The 16930-nt window shown below is 55.4% G+C and overlaps 1 protein-coding gene across 3 annotated transcripts in view; it reads left to right on the forward strand.

Moving 5' to 3' along the window:
• The window catches only part of CD6 (CD6 molecule), a 35376-nt gene that overhangs the window by 18134 nt on the left and 312 nt on the right, over positions 1-16930 (forward strand). Inside the window, exons 2-12 of one of the 3 annotated variants that reach the window (XM_036029521.1) lie at positions 5901-5969; positions 6961-7311; positions 8081-8392; positions 9109-9411; positions 10780-10845; positions 12139-12279; positions 12631-12729; positions 13757-13879; positions 15491-15562; positions 15778-16023; positions 16306-16407. In XM_036029521.1, the coding sequence (XP_035885414.1) occupies positions 5901-5969; positions 6961-7311; positions 8081-8392; positions 9109-9411; positions 10780-10845; positions 12139-12279; positions 12631-12729; positions 13757-13879; positions 15491-15562; positions 15778-16023; positions 16306-16407 (1884 nt within the window). The remainder of the gene's footprint in view (positions 1-5900; positions 5970-6960; positions 7312-8080; positions 8393-9108; positions 9412-10779; positions 10846-12138; positions 12280-12630; positions 12730-13756; positions 13880-15490; positions 15563-15777; positions 16024-16305; positions 16408-16930) is intronic. The other 2 variants (XM_036029522.1, XM_036029523.1) reach the window with 2 other exon arrangements.

The raw sequence follows: 16930 nt of genomic DNA on the forward strand, positions 1-16930 counted from the left end.
GGGCCTGGCTCAGGAAATGGTGGAGGCGAGGCGAGTTACAGAGACTTTCATTAGTGGTAATGGTGACGCTGAGCATTTGCTGTGTGCTCTGCAGTGTCGGTCAGGTGGTACTTAAGGGACCACAGTGAACCCTCCTTGGGGGTTCAAATCTCTGCTTTGCCTCTTAGGAGCCCCGCTGTCCTGGACCATTCCTTTCCCTCTTGGGCCCCAAACTTTCCCACCTGTAGAGTGGGGGTAATAATTAAAACCTATCTCCAAGCATTGAGAAGGAGATTAAAGAATTTAACACTATCAAAACCCCCACAGATTTATTTACCCATATCAGCACACGAGAACCATTGGTAGTGGGTATTGATGTGATTCAAGCAATTTACAAAGCTTTTCACATATGTTCTCATTTAAATCACTGATGCTTTTATTTCCATCACTTAACGTGATATATATGACAAAAGTTCCAGAATTTAGAAAATAAAGAAAAAACTTAACAGCAATGCTAAACTTACCTTCAGGGATGACTGTTATTACTACCCTGTTATAGAATCTTCCAGACGTTTTGTTAGAAATATTGCAAACACTCAGAAGTGTACTGACAGCATCTTACCGAAGGTAGGAACCTTTAGGCATTCCCACCGCCCAGATTTAAGAAATCCTTACATTTTTTTCATCATATTTGCTCAGATCTACATTGATAAAAAAGAAAATCGTACAGATACTGTTAAAACACTTCCTTACCCCTCGTGCCCAGAGCACTTCCGCTCCAAAGCGTGGTGGGCCTGCACTTTCCTTTCATGTTTTTATACTTTCATTACACAAAAGGTATCAATGCCCACTAGATGGTACATGCGGTGTATTTCACATAAATGATATCACACTGAGCAACTACTCTCAAGTTCTACAACTTACTCTTCTCACTCATTATATGATGCCTTCAAGATCTAGACCAAGATATAAGCCTAATTAATTCATTCTTTTAACCAAATAACCCAATCTATGATAATAACACCGTATCTTTAATTATTTCCTGCTGGTGGACTAGGTGAGATTACTACTGAATTTTTCTATTACAAGGAGCACTTTTAAAAAAATCCCAGTGTACATCCGCATGGGAGCACACCAGAGAGTGTTTTTCCAGGACGTGTACACAGCGCTATTGTTTGGGCATTGAAGTGTGAGCACTTCCAACCACAGGAGGCATCCTGGCCACTGTTTCTGTATGTATTTATAAGGATATGCTCATCCTGCTTATTTGGTTTAAAATCTGCTTTTCCCGCCCACCGTACACCTGCACACACACGCCTGTCACAAGTGTACGTTTGTGCCCATGGATCCTGCAAGGTCTTGTTGGGTACTTACTGCCAGATAGGTGCTGGGTCTGCCTCCTCATCTCACTTCAGTCCTGCCAGGTGTTTGCACCTGTGAGGTGAGGGAGGCAAGTCACGCCGATGAAGGGATTTGCCAAAGGCCCCCCCTTCAGTAAGGAGGAAGCTGGGTTTCCATCCCAGGCTTCTTCCGTTCCAATCCAATGCTTTGTGTGCGGCCCAAGCCCTGGCAGATGGTTCTCCCCAAACCAGACTCAAGGGCCCCGTCCAAGGCCTACTGAGTCGGAGTTAGGGAGGAGGGATGGGGACATCCACCTCTGGCATTCAATGCTCTGAATTCTTATGGGGGATCAGGAAGATGGGGCTGTTGTCTCTGGCCTGCTGGCTCCCTCGGAGCCACCTCCGTCCCGGTGTCCCACGGGATTTTTATTTTGAGTTGCTGGTCATCCTGTAAGCCTGGGGCGTATCATCTTACCATCTGGTAACCGCAAAGAAGGAATAATTTGGCACACGAACCTGAGAAAGCCTCGGGACCAGGACCGCAGGAGCCTTTGCTTTGAGAGGAACTTCTGTTACCATAGCAACTGCAGTCCACATCTCATCTTCAGGACCACTGGATACGATGGAGAGCCAGCGAGGGAGGGCAGGGTGTGTGAGTGAGGGACAGCTCGGCGAAGGTTCATAAGCAAGATGGGGAGGGGTGAGGGAAGAATAAAGAATGCAGCCTTTGGGGAACAGCCTTTGCTGAGCAGAGAACTGAGGGTTTCTCAGAGCCATCTTTTGCTTGGGGTGGAATGTCTCTACAACTGACCCTTGAGTAATATGGGTTTAAACTACATGGGTCCACTTATATGTGGATTTTTAAAAATACATACTATACGTTTATTTTCTCTTTCTGATGGTTTTCTTAATAAGAGTGCCTTCTCTGTAGCTTATAAGAATATAATATATAATGCGTATACAAAACATGTGTTAATTAGTTGCTTATGTTATCAGTAAGATTTCCGGTCAACAATAGGTTATGAGTCATTTGGGGCTGTGAAAAGTTATTTTCGGATTTTTTTATTGCGTTGGGGGTTGTACCCCTAACTCCTGTGTTGATCGAGAGTCGACTGCCTAGTCAGTGGCCAGCTGGCCTCTCCTGTCCACTCAGGACTCAAGAGGAGAAAGCAGGTCAGGGCCTCAGAGTGTGGGGCAAGGATGACGGCTGCCATGTACCGCGTCCTAAGCATTTCACACGCAGTATCCATGCCCCCCTCAAGGCGATCCAAAGTGGCCCACGTGTTATGCCCAGTGCCAGGTTAAAAACAAAGTCTAGTCTGGCTCAGCGACCTTGCGAAGGTCGCACAGCACAGACAGGTTTGCAGCACTGTGCTGTTTTCCCAAAGCCTCCGTTCTAAGCCATGAAGACAATTCCCTGGAGTGGCAACAGGTACTCGGATGAGCTGGTGCCCAGGGAAGGTTGTGGACTCTCCTCCTTCCGGACCCTCCCATTTACACTTATCTCCCTTAATTCCTGCTCCAGTCCCAGCACCTGGCCCAAGTTCAGCAAATGTTCATGGGACTGAGTGCAGGTGGCAATACGCTCATTTCTCAGCTTTCAGGATATTGTCACTCACACGCCCTCATGTTCCTGAGCACCGGGGGCGATGCGGTGGGAGGGGGGGTGAGGAGGAGTTCCAGAAATCAAACACACCCCAAAGCCGGGGTGTTGCATTATCTTTGAGCTGCCTTTCTGTGGAGATTATGAATTGTCCTTCACTTCCCCTTGGGTGTGGTGGTGAAGAGGAGGGAATTCAATCTGGGCTTGCAGGGAGGGTGTCCTGCCTGTGAACATCTTCTGTCGGCGTGACCTGGTGACAAAAGACGGTTAAAGAGGCTAGAATGCTCTGCCTGAGTGGCTGAAGCCCTGTGGGGCAGGGACTCTCAAAGCCGTTGCCACCACCCTCCTCTGGCAATGGTGCACTGCCTTGGCTCAGGCAGCTGCAGCAGGCCTTGGGAGATTAGCCCCCGGGGCTTACAGGCTGACTGGTATCACCACTGTTCGTAGGTTCAGGGCTGGCCCAGCCCTGAGAAGCTGGAGGGAGTTAGGAAGACCACCTGGTTGTCAGCGTTCTCTGCCCCCACACCCTCGACACTGTCACTGAAACAGAAAGTAAGATGTTGGGTTTCAACTCAGTAGAGCAGAGCAGTTAAGAGTGTGGGCTCTGGAACTGGACAGCCTGGGTTCAAATCCCAGCTCTGTCATTTTCTAGCAGTGTCATCCTGGGCAAATTACTAAACTTCTTCGTGCCTCTGTTTCCCCACTTTGTGTGCTTGCTGTGAAAAATTAAATTGGTGAATTTATCTAAATTATTTTTTTAACTGCTTGGGTAACAGTTGTCCTTGCAGCTGGCAGCTCCTTCTCATTCTTAGTCAGTCAGTCAATCAACAAACACTGTGTTGGGCACCCTGGGGGCACAGGGCTGACTCAGCCTTGGGCCCTGCCCTCCACGGTTCTCTGGTCTAGTAGAAGACCTGTGTGCCTTTATGCATGACAAAGTGTCTTCCCAGAACCAAAGAAATGATACAGAACTGAACTCGAGCCCTCCACAAACACACAGTCACACACAAGCACATGATCCCACACACAGATGTACCCACACAGAGGGGTACACACATGATCACAGTCATACACCCATAAACGCACACGCCACAATCACACACACACGTATGCACTGCAGCCAGCATCTCAATCCCCCCATCTCCCCAGCACACACGGAAATAGGTGGAAATACTGAAAATTGCACTGGAGTACTGGGGTGGTTGCCATGGGAACCAGGATTCCAAAATCCTAACTTGAGGGTATCTGAGTCCTTGTTCTGAATATTTCATTAGTCACGGAGTTCGTGCTCCGAATTCCGAGTCATTTCTCTTTCAGGGGTCAGGCGGGGCGGCGAGGCTGGGAGTTGGTGAGGACAAGCAATTAAAGGCCTGATTACTTTCTGCCTGAATGATGGAGTGGCCCAGACAGGTGCTTGTGGGAGAGCTCTGTCCCGAGGGGCATGCGTGTGCATGCACATGCACGCTCATCTGGGTGTGAGTCCAGGGAATCTTCTTAGGCGAGGCTGAGAAAGTACAGTAGTCGTGCCCATGTCTGCAGCCCCTGTATCAGTCAGGCCAGGCCAGGTCAGGCCGTGGTAACAAATACGCCCCCAGTCTTCATGACTCAACACAGTAAAGGTTCACTTCTGACTCACACAAAATTCCGGCTGGGTCAACATCCCCCTTCCTCTTGTGGCGGCACCTGGAACCCAGGACCTCAAATACGGCTATGACAGAGAAGAAAGAGCCAGAGGAGGCTCATTGCCTCTTACCTACCTTGTCCCCGCAGTGGACACACGTCCACCTGCCCAGGCTTCAATGGCCCCAACATAAGCACAAGAGACGGGGAAATGGGGAGGCGTTCTTTTGTGAGCACAGTCGTCCCTGCTGCAGCTCTCCCTCTGTGCTTCTGCAAACTGGACCGCCCCCACCCAGCATGGAGCCCATTCCTTGGGGACAGTTCAAAGGCTGGCTCTGCCTCTTGCCAGCTGGTGGCCTGGGGCCATGTATGACTCAGGGTCCTAACAGGAAACAGATGGCACACTCAGAATAGAAGTTTGAAGGGGGCTTATTTACAAAAGCCCGTTTACAAAGGACAATGCAGTAAAAGGAACTCAGAGCAGCTGAGCAGTTACCACCCTGGTCCAAGGACACAAGACCAGGGAGTGGCCAGTGAGACACGAATAGGTGACTGGCTACCTTGAGAGTATCAACAGAAGGACCAAGCCTGCCCAAAGGATCTCACTGGGAGGGAGCCAGGGAAATAAGCACCATGACCTCCCTCCTGTCTCTGCTGGGGGCTCTCCATTGGCTGAGCCAAACAGAAGCCAAAGGGCCCGGGAAGATGCTGATTTAGACCAAACAGGTCATCATATGAGGCCTTGGCCAAGTGGACATAAGGTGTGCAAACACCTGACATACTCAGTCCTCCACACATGTTGATCTCTCAGGGTCTGAAAGCCTCCTTTCCAGTCCAATGGAGCACAGCTCAGGAGGCACCAGTTACCCTAAAGTCTGGTACGAATCTCTCAAGTTTTCCAAACAAAAGCGTGTTTACTAAAAATAACTCCATTTTCAAGATTCCTTGGTGCATCAAATATTTTACAGCTATTATCTCTTGTTAGCCCACAAAATTTTCCTAAGGGCTTTGCCAGCAAGTTGGGACTCTGGCAGAGAAAGTGACCGAGCCATCCATGGTCACTCAGCCAGTGAGTGGGTCTGGCCCCAAAGCCTGGTCCTTCCTCTCTGCTCTGCTGTGGTTTCCGAGGGCATGTGCACAACTCCCAGATGAAGTGAAGAATGCTGCAATTCCGAAGCTTGAGAATTTCCCTCCCCTGAAGGGAGGCAAAGGAACCAAGGTCCAGGACCATGTCCTTCTCCAAAGGCCCCCTAGAGCTGTGGCAGACTCCAGAAAGCGGCCCCTGCCCTTCCAGGTACCACTGTGCCCTCCACGCCTGAGTCCACTCGCTCACCACGGCTGTTGCCCCTTGATTTCAGGTCACCCGACTCCAGCCCCACCCGGCCAGCGCAACACCAGCGGCACAGAGAGCCAGCCCTCGGAGCCAGGTGAGCAAATTATCCTTCTGGGATCCACGGTCAGCTTTCTGAGACTGCGCAGGTGGTGTCCTGGGGTGACTGAAAGGGGAAATGGACTTTTAGGGTACCAGGGAGGCTCCCTAACTTCAGACAACACCTCTCCTTCTTAAACCAGTGTCTGCAGGTCCGCATTAGATACCCCTGGAGGTCTTAGAACTACCATCTTTGAGAGGCCACTGATAAAAAGTCACATACACTTGACAGGGTGTGCAGTGAACATTTTAAGGGGATTTGCTGAGAACAAGCTGAAGGATCCTTGGTGAAGGTTGGGGGGGTTCCACCAGGTGGGTCTCAGATTACCTCGACAGATATTTATAAAGGACCTACTCCCTGCAGAGCGGCACGCTGACACTGCAGGTGCAATCCTGGGCAAACGTGGGCAGGTGGGCCCCCCAAGGAAGGGCTCTGGAGCAGGGGAGAGCCATCATACACACCGCACACCTGCAACCCCATCGCCAGCCCCACGTCTGTCTGTCCCCCAGGGTTCTGGGGCCGCTGTGGCGCTCCCGTGCAGCTAGTGCCCTGGGAGCAGCAGAGAGGCCTGGGAGGGGCAGCGTGGCGCCCGCAATACCAGGGGGGCCCCTGAGCCCAGAACTCTGCTCTTCCTTCACACAAGGGTGCTCTTGAGACAGGGGCAAGCGAGGAGGGTTTGGGGGGACTGGGCCCCGGGTTCTCTGTTGCCCCAGGCCTAATTCATCCTAACCTTCAGGGTCACCCTCAGCCCCTCTTCCTGGTTGCAAGGAGAGCCAGAGGGTCAGGCGTCAAAGGCGGCTTGGGGATGAACCCTCCCAGCCCCTTTTTGCAGACTGGAAGGCTGAGGCCGGGAGTGGGGGTAGGGAATTGTCGGAAGTCACTTAGCAGGTCGGTGGTGGGGCCTCTGGCAGTAGCCTGCCCCCACCTATTCCTGGCATGGGCAGAGTCTGAATCCGCCCAGGCCTCAGCTGGTGTGTGGTGTTTCCAGGGGAGTGGCCGGGGGTCCGCCTGGTGAACGGGAGCAGCCGCTGCAGCGGGACCGTGGAGGTTCAGCTACGACAGTCCTGGGAGCCCCTGTGCCGGAAGTTCTGGGACCTCAATGCCGCGGAGGCCGTGTGCCAAGTGCTGGACTGCGGAGGGGCAGAGCCGGTGCCGAGCCAGCCAGCTCCATTGTCGTCGGAACTGCCACGGGTCTGGGCCGCGAGGAACGCCAGCAGGACCCCAAACGCCACGCGAGCCCTGGTGCCCACAGTCCAATGCAGAAGCCCCGAGTGGCAGTCCTGCGAGGTGGTGGAGCGGGAGTGCATCAGCAGGGGGCCGGTCCAGGTCACCTGTGCAGGTACAGCGGCCCGCCCCGCGCCCGCCAGCTGAGCCCCTGCTGGGGGAGGCGGGAGAGCATCTGTTCCCCCGCCAGTCTTCAGCCAATGCCCCTCACTCCTGTCCCCGGCTCTGGGCACTGGACCCTGGCCTCCTCCCCCGTACTTCACCCCCCAGCCCCCACCAACGCAAACACAGCTGCTCCCCACACCGGAGGGACCGGAGGGACCGCCAGTTCGTATCATTTCCAGCTCTGAGTGTTTCCTCAGATCTGGCCTGCGGACCTTTCTCCCTGCTAGAACTCCGGCTGGCCCATTGGGTCCCCAACGCGACCCCTTAGGTCCCCAATCCCAACAGAGTCCTAGGCTTTACTTGCTGGTGCCTTCCCTCATCCTGCTCTGGACTTCTGTCTCCTTTATCTCCGTCCCTACCCACAGTGCACATAAATATGACAAGTTCCCAGGGCCCCTTAGCACTGCAACTCCCTAGCACCACGGCCTCGCTTTTCAGGCCCCGCCCACAGGTGTCCGGCCCCACCCACGAGTTTGCACCAGGTTACTAACCCCGCCCACCGGCTCCGCAGGAACCCTAGTCCTGACCAGTTAGTCCCCCTTTGTCTGCTCAGCAAGTCCCAGCCCTGCAGGTTTCCCTGTCCTGCCCCCAGGGTTACAGCCCCTCTCGCTGGGTCCACAGCCCCGCCCACAACGATCCGGGCCCAGTCCCTACCACCGCTTTCCTTCCTGGCCCTCTTCCCACCCCCATCCACAAACCCCTTGCCCTCCCACCCCCAGAGAATCGAGCACTGCGGTTGGTGGAGGGTGGCAGCCGCTGTGCCGGCCGCGTGGAGATGCTGGAGTACGGCCAGTGGGGTTCTCTGTGCGACGACACGTGGGACCTGAAGGACGCCGACGTGGTGTGCAAGCAGCTGAGCTGCGGCTGGGCCATCCAGGCCCTGCCGGGCTTGCACTTCGCCCCTGGCCAGGGAGCCATCCACCGGGACCAGGTGAACTGCTCCGGGACCGAGACCTACCTGTGGGACTGCCCAGGGCTGCCTGGACATGGCTACTGTGGCCACAAGGAGGACGCCGGCGTGGTGTGCTCAGGTCAGTGCGCGCCGGTTTCTGAACCCCTGCCCTCCACCAGCCTCACTGCCAGCCTCCTGGGCACCGGGCCTGGAGTTAGTGCAGGAGACAGGGTCCCTGTCCTTGCGTGGTCACCATCCAGGAGGGGAGATGAGACCCAGACAATCATAGAACCCCAGGGAGCGAGTGGCAAAAATCCTGAGAAAGGAAGCCAGGTGTTATTTAGAGGCTGCAGGCAATCCAGAGCTAGAAGGATAAACCCGCCCACCTTCTGGGAGAGGCGGCCTTAGGGTGAGTTCTTCCTGAGGGAAAGTTGGTCACGTGATTCAGAGAAGGGAGAGGCGCTGGAGGCTGGGAGCCCCGGAGCCGGCTGTGGGCAGTCCTGCTGAGGCCGTCCAGTCCAGCCAGTGCTTCTCCGTAATAGACGTAGGAGTCAGGCGGGGGCTCTTGTTAAATGTAAATTCTGATGCAGTCGGTCTGGGGCAGGACTTGAGATTCTGCATTTCTAACCAGACTCCAGGCGATGCTGCCGCTGCTGCTCCACGCCCCACACGTGGAGCAGCAAGGGTGTAGGGCACGGAAGCCCAAGTAGAGGACAGGGGATGCGGATCCTGGGGGGAGAGCACACAGATCTGGAGACCTGTGGGCTGTGGGGTGTTTGCATCCGTGGGCGTGGGCTGGTGGGAATCTGGGCCCAAAGATCCTGGCCTGATGCTGCCCACCCCGCTCCCCTGCAGAGCACCAGTCCTGGCGCCTGACCGGAGGCACTGACCGCTGCGAGGGGCAGGTGGAGGTATACTTCCGTGGGGTCTGGAGCACTGTGTGTGACAGCGAGTGGTACTTCTCAGAGGCCCACGTGCTCTGCCGTGCCTTGGGCTGCGGGACCGTGGACAAACGGCCCAAGGGGCTGCCCCACTCCCTGTCGGGCAGGATGTTCTACTCGTGCAAGGGAAACGAGACCACCCTCTCGGACTGTTCATGGCTCTTCAACAACTCCAATGTCTGTGTGCAGTCCAGGGCAGCCAGGGTCCTCTGCTCAGGTACTCTTCCCCCCAACCCCCCTGTACCCTCACCTCAGATACTGACCAGGAATCCCACCGGAATCCGCAGCCTAAGAACTTGCAGCCCAAACAAAGACCACAGCGTAGGCCAGGTCAAGGATGACAAAGACTGGCATGAGAGGGGCCGTCGTCCCTAGCGTGCCCAGGCAGACGCTGCTAACCAGTCAGGGCATCTTTTCCACAAATCCTCAACTTGGCCTCAGAATCGCATACTTCCAGGGGTCTCTATGGACTGGGGTCGGTTCAGGGGATAACACCAACTTGCTGTCCCAGGGCTGGTGACCCCAGTAAGAACGCATCAGGAGACACTAATACTAATATCAGTGGCAGTGTCTGGAGTCCCAATCACGTTGCAGACGATGCCGAGCCCTAGGTTATGTCTTACTTTGGCTGAGCCCCACACCCACTCCGTGAACTGGGTTCTACCGAACTTGAACAAACCTGAGACGGCCCTGATACGCCACTCCACTGTTATTTTATGTACGTTAATGGGCAGACATGCTGCCACAATAAACTCTTGGCCTGTCATGAGTTGGAACGATTTCAGAGGTGTTAAGGTATGACAAGGAGAGAGTGTTAGCCCTGAGGAAACGCAGTGTTAGCTGTGTCTGTGGAGTTCCGATGTCGAGCCACGGGGTCCAGGGCCGCCGTGTACCAGCCAGAAGGCCTCCGTTTCGAGACCATGTGGGTGCCAATATAGCCACTCCCAGGGTAGCTGGGAGATCAGAGAACAGCACCACAGGACCTTGGGATTTTGCCCTCCCTTACCTGTCACGTGCTTATGATAATACTGAGCGTGCCAGCTTCCCACCCCCTGAGGCCCACCTGAAGAACAAACCCGACCGGGTGGAAAGGGGAATTGTGGTCTGTAGCAGATTCTATAGAAGGAAGAGATCAGTCTTTTTATTAGCCCCATATTCTTTTTTTAAAAAAGATTTTATTAATTTTTTTTAGAGAGGGGAAGGGAGGGAGAAAAAGAGAGAGAGAGATATCAATGTGTGGTTGCCTCTCACATGGCCCCCACTGGGGACCTAGCCTGCAACCCAGGCATGTGCCCTGACTGGGAATTGAACTGGCAATCTTTTGGTTTGCAGCCCATGCTCAAACCACTGAGCTATGCCAGCCAGGGCTATTAGCCCTATATTCTAAGCAAAGGACCTTCCCAGCATTTAATCTGTGCTGTACCTCCTTGTTGTAGGGGGTGAGAAAGACAGGTTTCCTTAGCCAGGTGCCCCCCTGGGACTGTACCCCCAGTTCCAGGTCACCTGTTGTGTTCAGTTCCTGGCAGGAGGACTGGCACATAGTAGGTGCTGTGTGTCAAGCTGAAGGAGATGTGTTTCTTGACAGGTTCCCAGAGGTTGCTCAATCTGTCCACTCCTGAAGTTCCTACAAGTATGCAGCCAGTCACTGTAGGTGAGTGTCACTGGGTTCGCAGTGTCTCAGAGGCCCGGGTGCACTCATGCATTTGTGTGTGAGTGTGTGTGTATCTGCCTGGGTGGGGCCAAATGGTTGGCCCTCTATCACCCACCTCCAGATGCTGGACTTGCCTCCCCCAGGCTTTCTTGGTGCCTTGTGGCCCTCTCCCCTCCCCACCCTCCCATGTCAGCTCCACCGCTCCCGAAATCCTGGTATTCCGTGGATAGGAGTCTACTTCCCGCTCTCCTGTGAGCTCCTGTAGGGCGGGAGGACAGAGCTGGAGAGCTGAGCCGGTCTGACACGGTGAGGATGCTGAAGGGGACAGCCAGTATGTTTACAACATCCCAAGCACCGGCCGAGCACTCTGGGTCCCTACTTCCCAACCCTCTAATCTTCCCAGCAGCCTCCTGAGCAGGTCTCATCATAACCCTTACACAGGGGAAGGAGGTCCAGCTCAGAGGGCGAAGCGACAGCTAGCCAGTGTTGGCTGGAGGTTGCATCCAAGGTTCTGAATCCCAGACCCACACTTGGTGCACCTGCCAGCTGTGTGTAGTTTGGCTGGCTTCAGGGCAGACTCTGGGGGCTCGGATCCCAGCTGTGCCTCTCGCTAGCTGTGTGATATTGGGCAGTCCTTAACCTCTCTGAGCCTCCGTTGCCTTGACTATAAAAATGGGATTGAAAACCATAGCGCCTCTCCTAGTGTTGCTGTAAGTCTCCAAAGAATGACTTGTCATAAGGCACTTAGAACAGGGACTAGCACACAGTAGGCACCGCCTGGGCATCAGTTATTGGAGCCCCTGGCATGTTCACAACCAGGGGTGGCTCGGAGTCACCTTCTCTGGGAAGGCCGCCTTTGTCTTTTCCATGGAGAATTAGGTGGCCCTGGCAGAGCCTCATGCCCCCAGGCCCCCACCCGCAGCTCCATCACAGCACTGTATGGGGTTGAGCCGAGTTACTGATCCCCCCACTAGACAGAGATTGTGATGCCTTCTGACACTGTTGTCACACCTTTGGGGCTCAGGGATGGTTGAGCAGAGAGAGATCCCTGAGGGCTGGGGGCCAGGAGAAAGTTTCACTCAGGCAGTTATTCATTCAGGATGTGTTTCTTGAGCACCTACTATGTACAAGGCACCTAAGAGCAGACGAGAAAAAAAAATGTTAAAGGGAAGAGGAGGCTAGGTCCAAAGAAAAAGCGGCTCAGCTGCAGACAGGTTGGAGAGGCGAGAAGAAGGGCAAGGAGGAGTCTGTGTCCGTTCTTCTTCCTCCCTGATTTCCGGCTCTTGCTTCTAGAACCTTCTGTGACCGTGAAAATGGAGGACTGGCAATCTCGGGAGCTGACCCTCTTCATCACCTCTATCATTCTGGGAATTCTCTTCCTTGTCTCACTCATCATCATTGCCATCATCCTCTTGAAAGTTAAAGGAAAATACGGTAAGTGCAGAATTCTGGGAGCCATAGGGAAGGCTCAGGGATGGGAAGGAGCCGGCCTGAGGAGCAACCCTTCCAAGTGGACCTGAGCTTGGGGGGCCCCATCAGGAGTAGCAGTGACTCAGCAATGGCCACCCAACCCTGGACCCGGGAGCACCTCCTGATAGGAAGGATTTTCCCAGTGTACCCAGGAGAAGTGGACCAATGTAGGTCCCACGGGAGGGTCAGACTATGTGTGTGTGTGTGTGTATTTGGGCGGGTGGTGAGGAGGGAGATGTCTCAATGAGAACAGAACCAGGCAGACCGGAAGGGGCCAAAAAATAACTTATAGAATCTCTGCCTCCCTTCCCTCAGCCCTCCCTGCTATGGTGAACCACCAACACCTACCTACCACCACCCCAGCAGGGGTCAATAGCTATCAAGAGGTCCCCATCACCATCCCCAAAGAAGAAGGTAGGATGTCAGCCACCCTGGGGGAGGGGAGGGCTGGAGAAGACAGGAAGAGTATGCTTTCTGGAGGGTCCGCACTGTTCATGTCACAGCAGTGTCCTCGTTGGGGAGGAGACCTGGGCCAGCCCGCTAGTGGCTGTGGAACCTTGAGCACACCAGGTCTCAGTCTGACAGGCAGGTGAGCTGCCAGTGCCATCATTTGGGGACGCTAGGCTTTTGAATTCTGGACAGACACGGCCCAGGGCATTTGGGACTGGGCTCTCATTGGAAATCTCCACTCTGCTAATTGGCTAGTCGGTTGTGGTACCAACACCTCTTTCAATGGCTTGCTCAGCCAGCCTCCCTGCAGAGCCCCGTCCAGGTTTTCCTGGAATGTGATTTTATTTCATGCTTTCTGAATGAAAAAAAAAAATAGATCATGCATCCATGTTTTGGGACATACGGATTTATACCTCTTGAAACTCTCGTAAAGGAGTTGGAGTGCAATCACATTGCATTGTGAGTATGTTAAGTCTCCTTTCCTTGAAAACCAGTGCAACACTCAGCCAAATATTATTACTCTTCTCTACAGTATCCACATATCTGAGAAGAGAATGTGAGTAACAGAGCCCAGAACCAGCCTAGGCACCCACTGCACCTGGTGGCCTGGAGGTTGAGAGCCACCCGGGAGCCACCCATGCCTGCTTCTCTGGGCAAGGGAGCACCCTGTGCCCCAGTTTCCTCAGCTGTAAAATGGGGACGCTACCGTCCCTCCCTCACGGAGTGCGGGATGTTATTTGCACTCATTAGAACAGCGCCTGGCGTGCAGTGACTACTACGTGTTTGTCACAGAAGGAAATCTTAGTTTCCTGTTTGAAATGGGTGGGAAGCGCTGGAAAAACCCGGGCTGGGGAGTCTCGGACAGATTGGCTGCCTGGCGCTCTCCTGCCTCTCTGCCCCCCGCCCCCCACCGCCATCCACGCTGTCCATCCGCTGTCCCTGCACGCTCCGCCCACCACTTGGCCACGCCCCCGCTCTGTTCTCTCCCTAGTTCCCAAGCTGTCCTTCCAGGCCCAGGCCCCGCCCCCCGCAGACCCGGACTCGAGCTCGGAATCTGACTACGAGCACTACGACTTCAGCGCCCAGCCTCCCGTGGCCCTGACCACCTTCTACAGTGAGTGCCTGGGCCCGGGCGCCCAGAGGCCTTGTTGCCTGAGCCAGGGAGAGGGCCCAGCTGCCTGGGGACCTTCAGCAGGTCCCACCTGATGACCCCCACACAACAAGGGTGGAAGCACCCTTGCTGCCCCTGTGTTGACTGTAAATGGCCCCACACTGAAGTTTTCAAAGTGCGTTTCGACCCTGGAGGCATCTCCATGCCCGCGGGCATATCCGCTCTGGACCTTCTTCCCTCCTCCACCTGCCTCTGACCACACAGGGTCTTAAGGCCTGGCCTTCCGCACTCCCCCGAAGGAGGCTGTGTCTGTGTAAGATACGAGGGAGTCCAGGGGACAGACACAGTCCAGATGGCTTCCCACACACTCCCACGCTCTTTCTGCGCCCCATCCTCCCCCTCCACTGTGAGCCCAGCTCTGCCTCCTGTCTGGCTTCCTCAGCTCTCCTCTCTGCCTGCTGGGGTGGCAGGGCCCAAGCAAAGCCCAAAGCCCAAAGCCAGGAGGTTGAATGAGAGCAGAGAATCCCTTGTAGAGTCCCTTGGGAGCTTGTCACAAATTCCTGAGCCCCAACCCACACCTGCTACCAGAGTTAGGATGACAGCTAGGCTGTGTGAGACAGAGACCCCTAAATGACAGTGTCCTGAGACAGTGCCCAGGGCCCAGGCTCCTTCTCTCTTGCCGCTCTGCCGTCCCGAAGATGTTGCCCTTGTCCACGTGGTTCAGAATGGCTCACCACCGTGTCCACATCCCAGCCAGCAGGAAGGGGGAAGGGCAAGTAGGGTGTACCCTCCCTTCCAGGCCAGAGATGCCCACGTGGCTCCCACTTGGGGTTCACCAGCTGGAACTTAAACCCACCAGCTGCAAGAGAGGCAGGGAGATGAAGCCTTTGTCCTGGGCCACTGTGTGTCCGGATAAAGGCCCAAGGGGCCCCTGCTGCAGGAGAGATACAGGGGCCAGCCAGCCAGCCGTCTCTGCTGCACCTGCTGGACCAGGGCCTCTTGGGGCAGGGGGACGCAAATAGCTCCACTTCGGGTCCCTGCACTGGTGTTTGGGAGCCCCAGGCATGAGGTGTCCTTAGAACCTGAGATGCTGAGCCCAGGCGTGGAAGGTGTGAGACTGAGAGGCCCAAATCCTGGGACTCTGACACGAGGGGTCAGTGGTTCCAGGTTCGAAAGAGCTGACTGCGAGATCCCAGACACTGGAGTCCATAACATCCTCTGAGTCTGCTTCTCCTTGGTTCCGAAACGAAGGTGCCACAGAAGCTGTGACAGAAAGCTTCCCGACCCTCCAGCTTATGCTCTGGGCCGGCTCCTCGAAGGGGCAAGGTCACATGATCAGAGAACCCAGGACTTGACATTTCCTTATGTGGAGCTGGGGACAAAGGGTGCAGGGTTTCTGGCCACAAGCAGCCTGCGCCCATGCTGGTTTGAGACTGAGGTTCGGGGTCTTCCCTGGACTAGGACAGAAGCCTGGGATCTAACGGGGAAGGCTAAGCCCCTCCGGTCCCCTGGGGTTGTCCTCCCGCCCGATCAGCCTCCGGGGCACCCTCCTCCGGGCTAGCGGGACAAGGAGACGGAGCCTTCACCCCTCCTCACCACCCCGTCTGCTTGTAGACTCCCAGCGACACCGAGTCACAGATGAGGAGGTCCAGCAGAGCAGGTTCCGGATGCCGGCCCTGGAGGAAGGTGAGTGGGACTGGGGCAGGGCCCGGAGGGGGCGACACTGGCCCCACCTGCAGAGGCAGCAGCTGAGCTCACCTTTGTGAGAAGCTCCAGCAACTCCCCTCGACAGGTCCTTCCTGACTTGACCAGTCCAGGTGGCACTCCGTTCTTTGCCCAATCTGATCTTAAAGCCTTCTTCTTTCCTCACCATTCTCCCTTTCCTGGCCTGGGACTCGAAGAGGTGCATGCCTCCCGGGTCCCACCTGCCAACCCTGCACCCTGCATTGCAGATCCCCCCTCCCTGGGCCCTCAGCAGCAGGTGAGGAGCCACAGCGAGTCCAGCACGTCGTCTGGGGAGGACTACTGCAACAGTCCCAGCAGCAGGCTGCCGCCCTGGAACCCTCAGGGCTTTTCCTCAGAGAGGAACCCCCTCCGGGAGCAGCCCCCGAACTTGGAGCTGGCCGGCTCCCAGGGAACCTTTTCAGGTAAGCTGAGCTGGGGGGACTCTGTGTGTGCCCTGTAGCCAACCTGGCTGGAGAAGTCATAAAGCTAAGAGCCTTGAACCAGGCTGAGTTCAAGATTCTAGTCCCAGCTCCGCAGCCACTTGCTCTGTGACCTTGGACAAGCCTCGTCCCCTCTCTGGGCCTTCATTTCTTCGTTCATCAAGCTACAGACTTGACTCCATGGAGTCGTGAGGGCCTCCCAGCTCTGGCAGTTTGTGTTCCGGCTGTCTCCAGGCACAGGGTGACCGTCTCTGTCCCCATCAGGGCCCTCGGCTGATGACAGCTCCAGCACCTCATCTGGGGAGTGGTACCAGAACTTCAAGCCGCCGCCCCAGCCCGTTTCGGCGGAGCAGTTTGCATGTCCAGGTGCCAGCGGCAGGGGTGGGGGTTTGGGGAGGGCGACAGACAGGGGCTGGGGAAAGGAGGAGTGGGGGACATCTGGATCCATTAGGTACATCAGCCCAAGGAGAAAAGAAGAGAGGTAAAGGGATTAAAAAAAAAACAACAACAACAATAAACAGGAATATGAGGAGGTAGGGAAAATGGGGGTAAATTGGACAGAGATTCAAAGAGAATGCTTTGGGAGGAAGTGAACCCCCCCATTAGTGGGAGCATTCAAGCAGAAGCAGCCAGATGGCCCCTTGGGGGGAACTGTGGTGGCAGAGGGGCTCCCAGCATCAGTCGTCCATTGGGCACTGTGCCAGTGTAGGGACGACTGCCCTGAACACAGATAAGGCCACCTTCTGGTGAAGGAGATGGCACATTCTGGTGAGAGAGACGGCAGCGATCAAGATGATAAGATGGGGTTCTTGCCACGCCTCGCCCCGCAGGATCACAGGGAGGGGGCGTGGACCCAGACCCACTCAGCTCTGTCCTGGGGCAGCTGGGG

Source organism: Phyllostomus discolor, chromosome 6, assembly GCF_004126475.2.
Source record: "Phyllostomus discolor isolate MPI-MPIP mPhyDis1 chromosome 6, mPhyDis1.pri.v3, whole genome shotgun sequence".
Classification (NCBI taxonomy): domain Eukaryota; kingdom Metazoa; phylum Chordata; class Mammalia; order Chiroptera; family Phyllostomidae; genus Phyllostomus; species Phyllostomus discolor.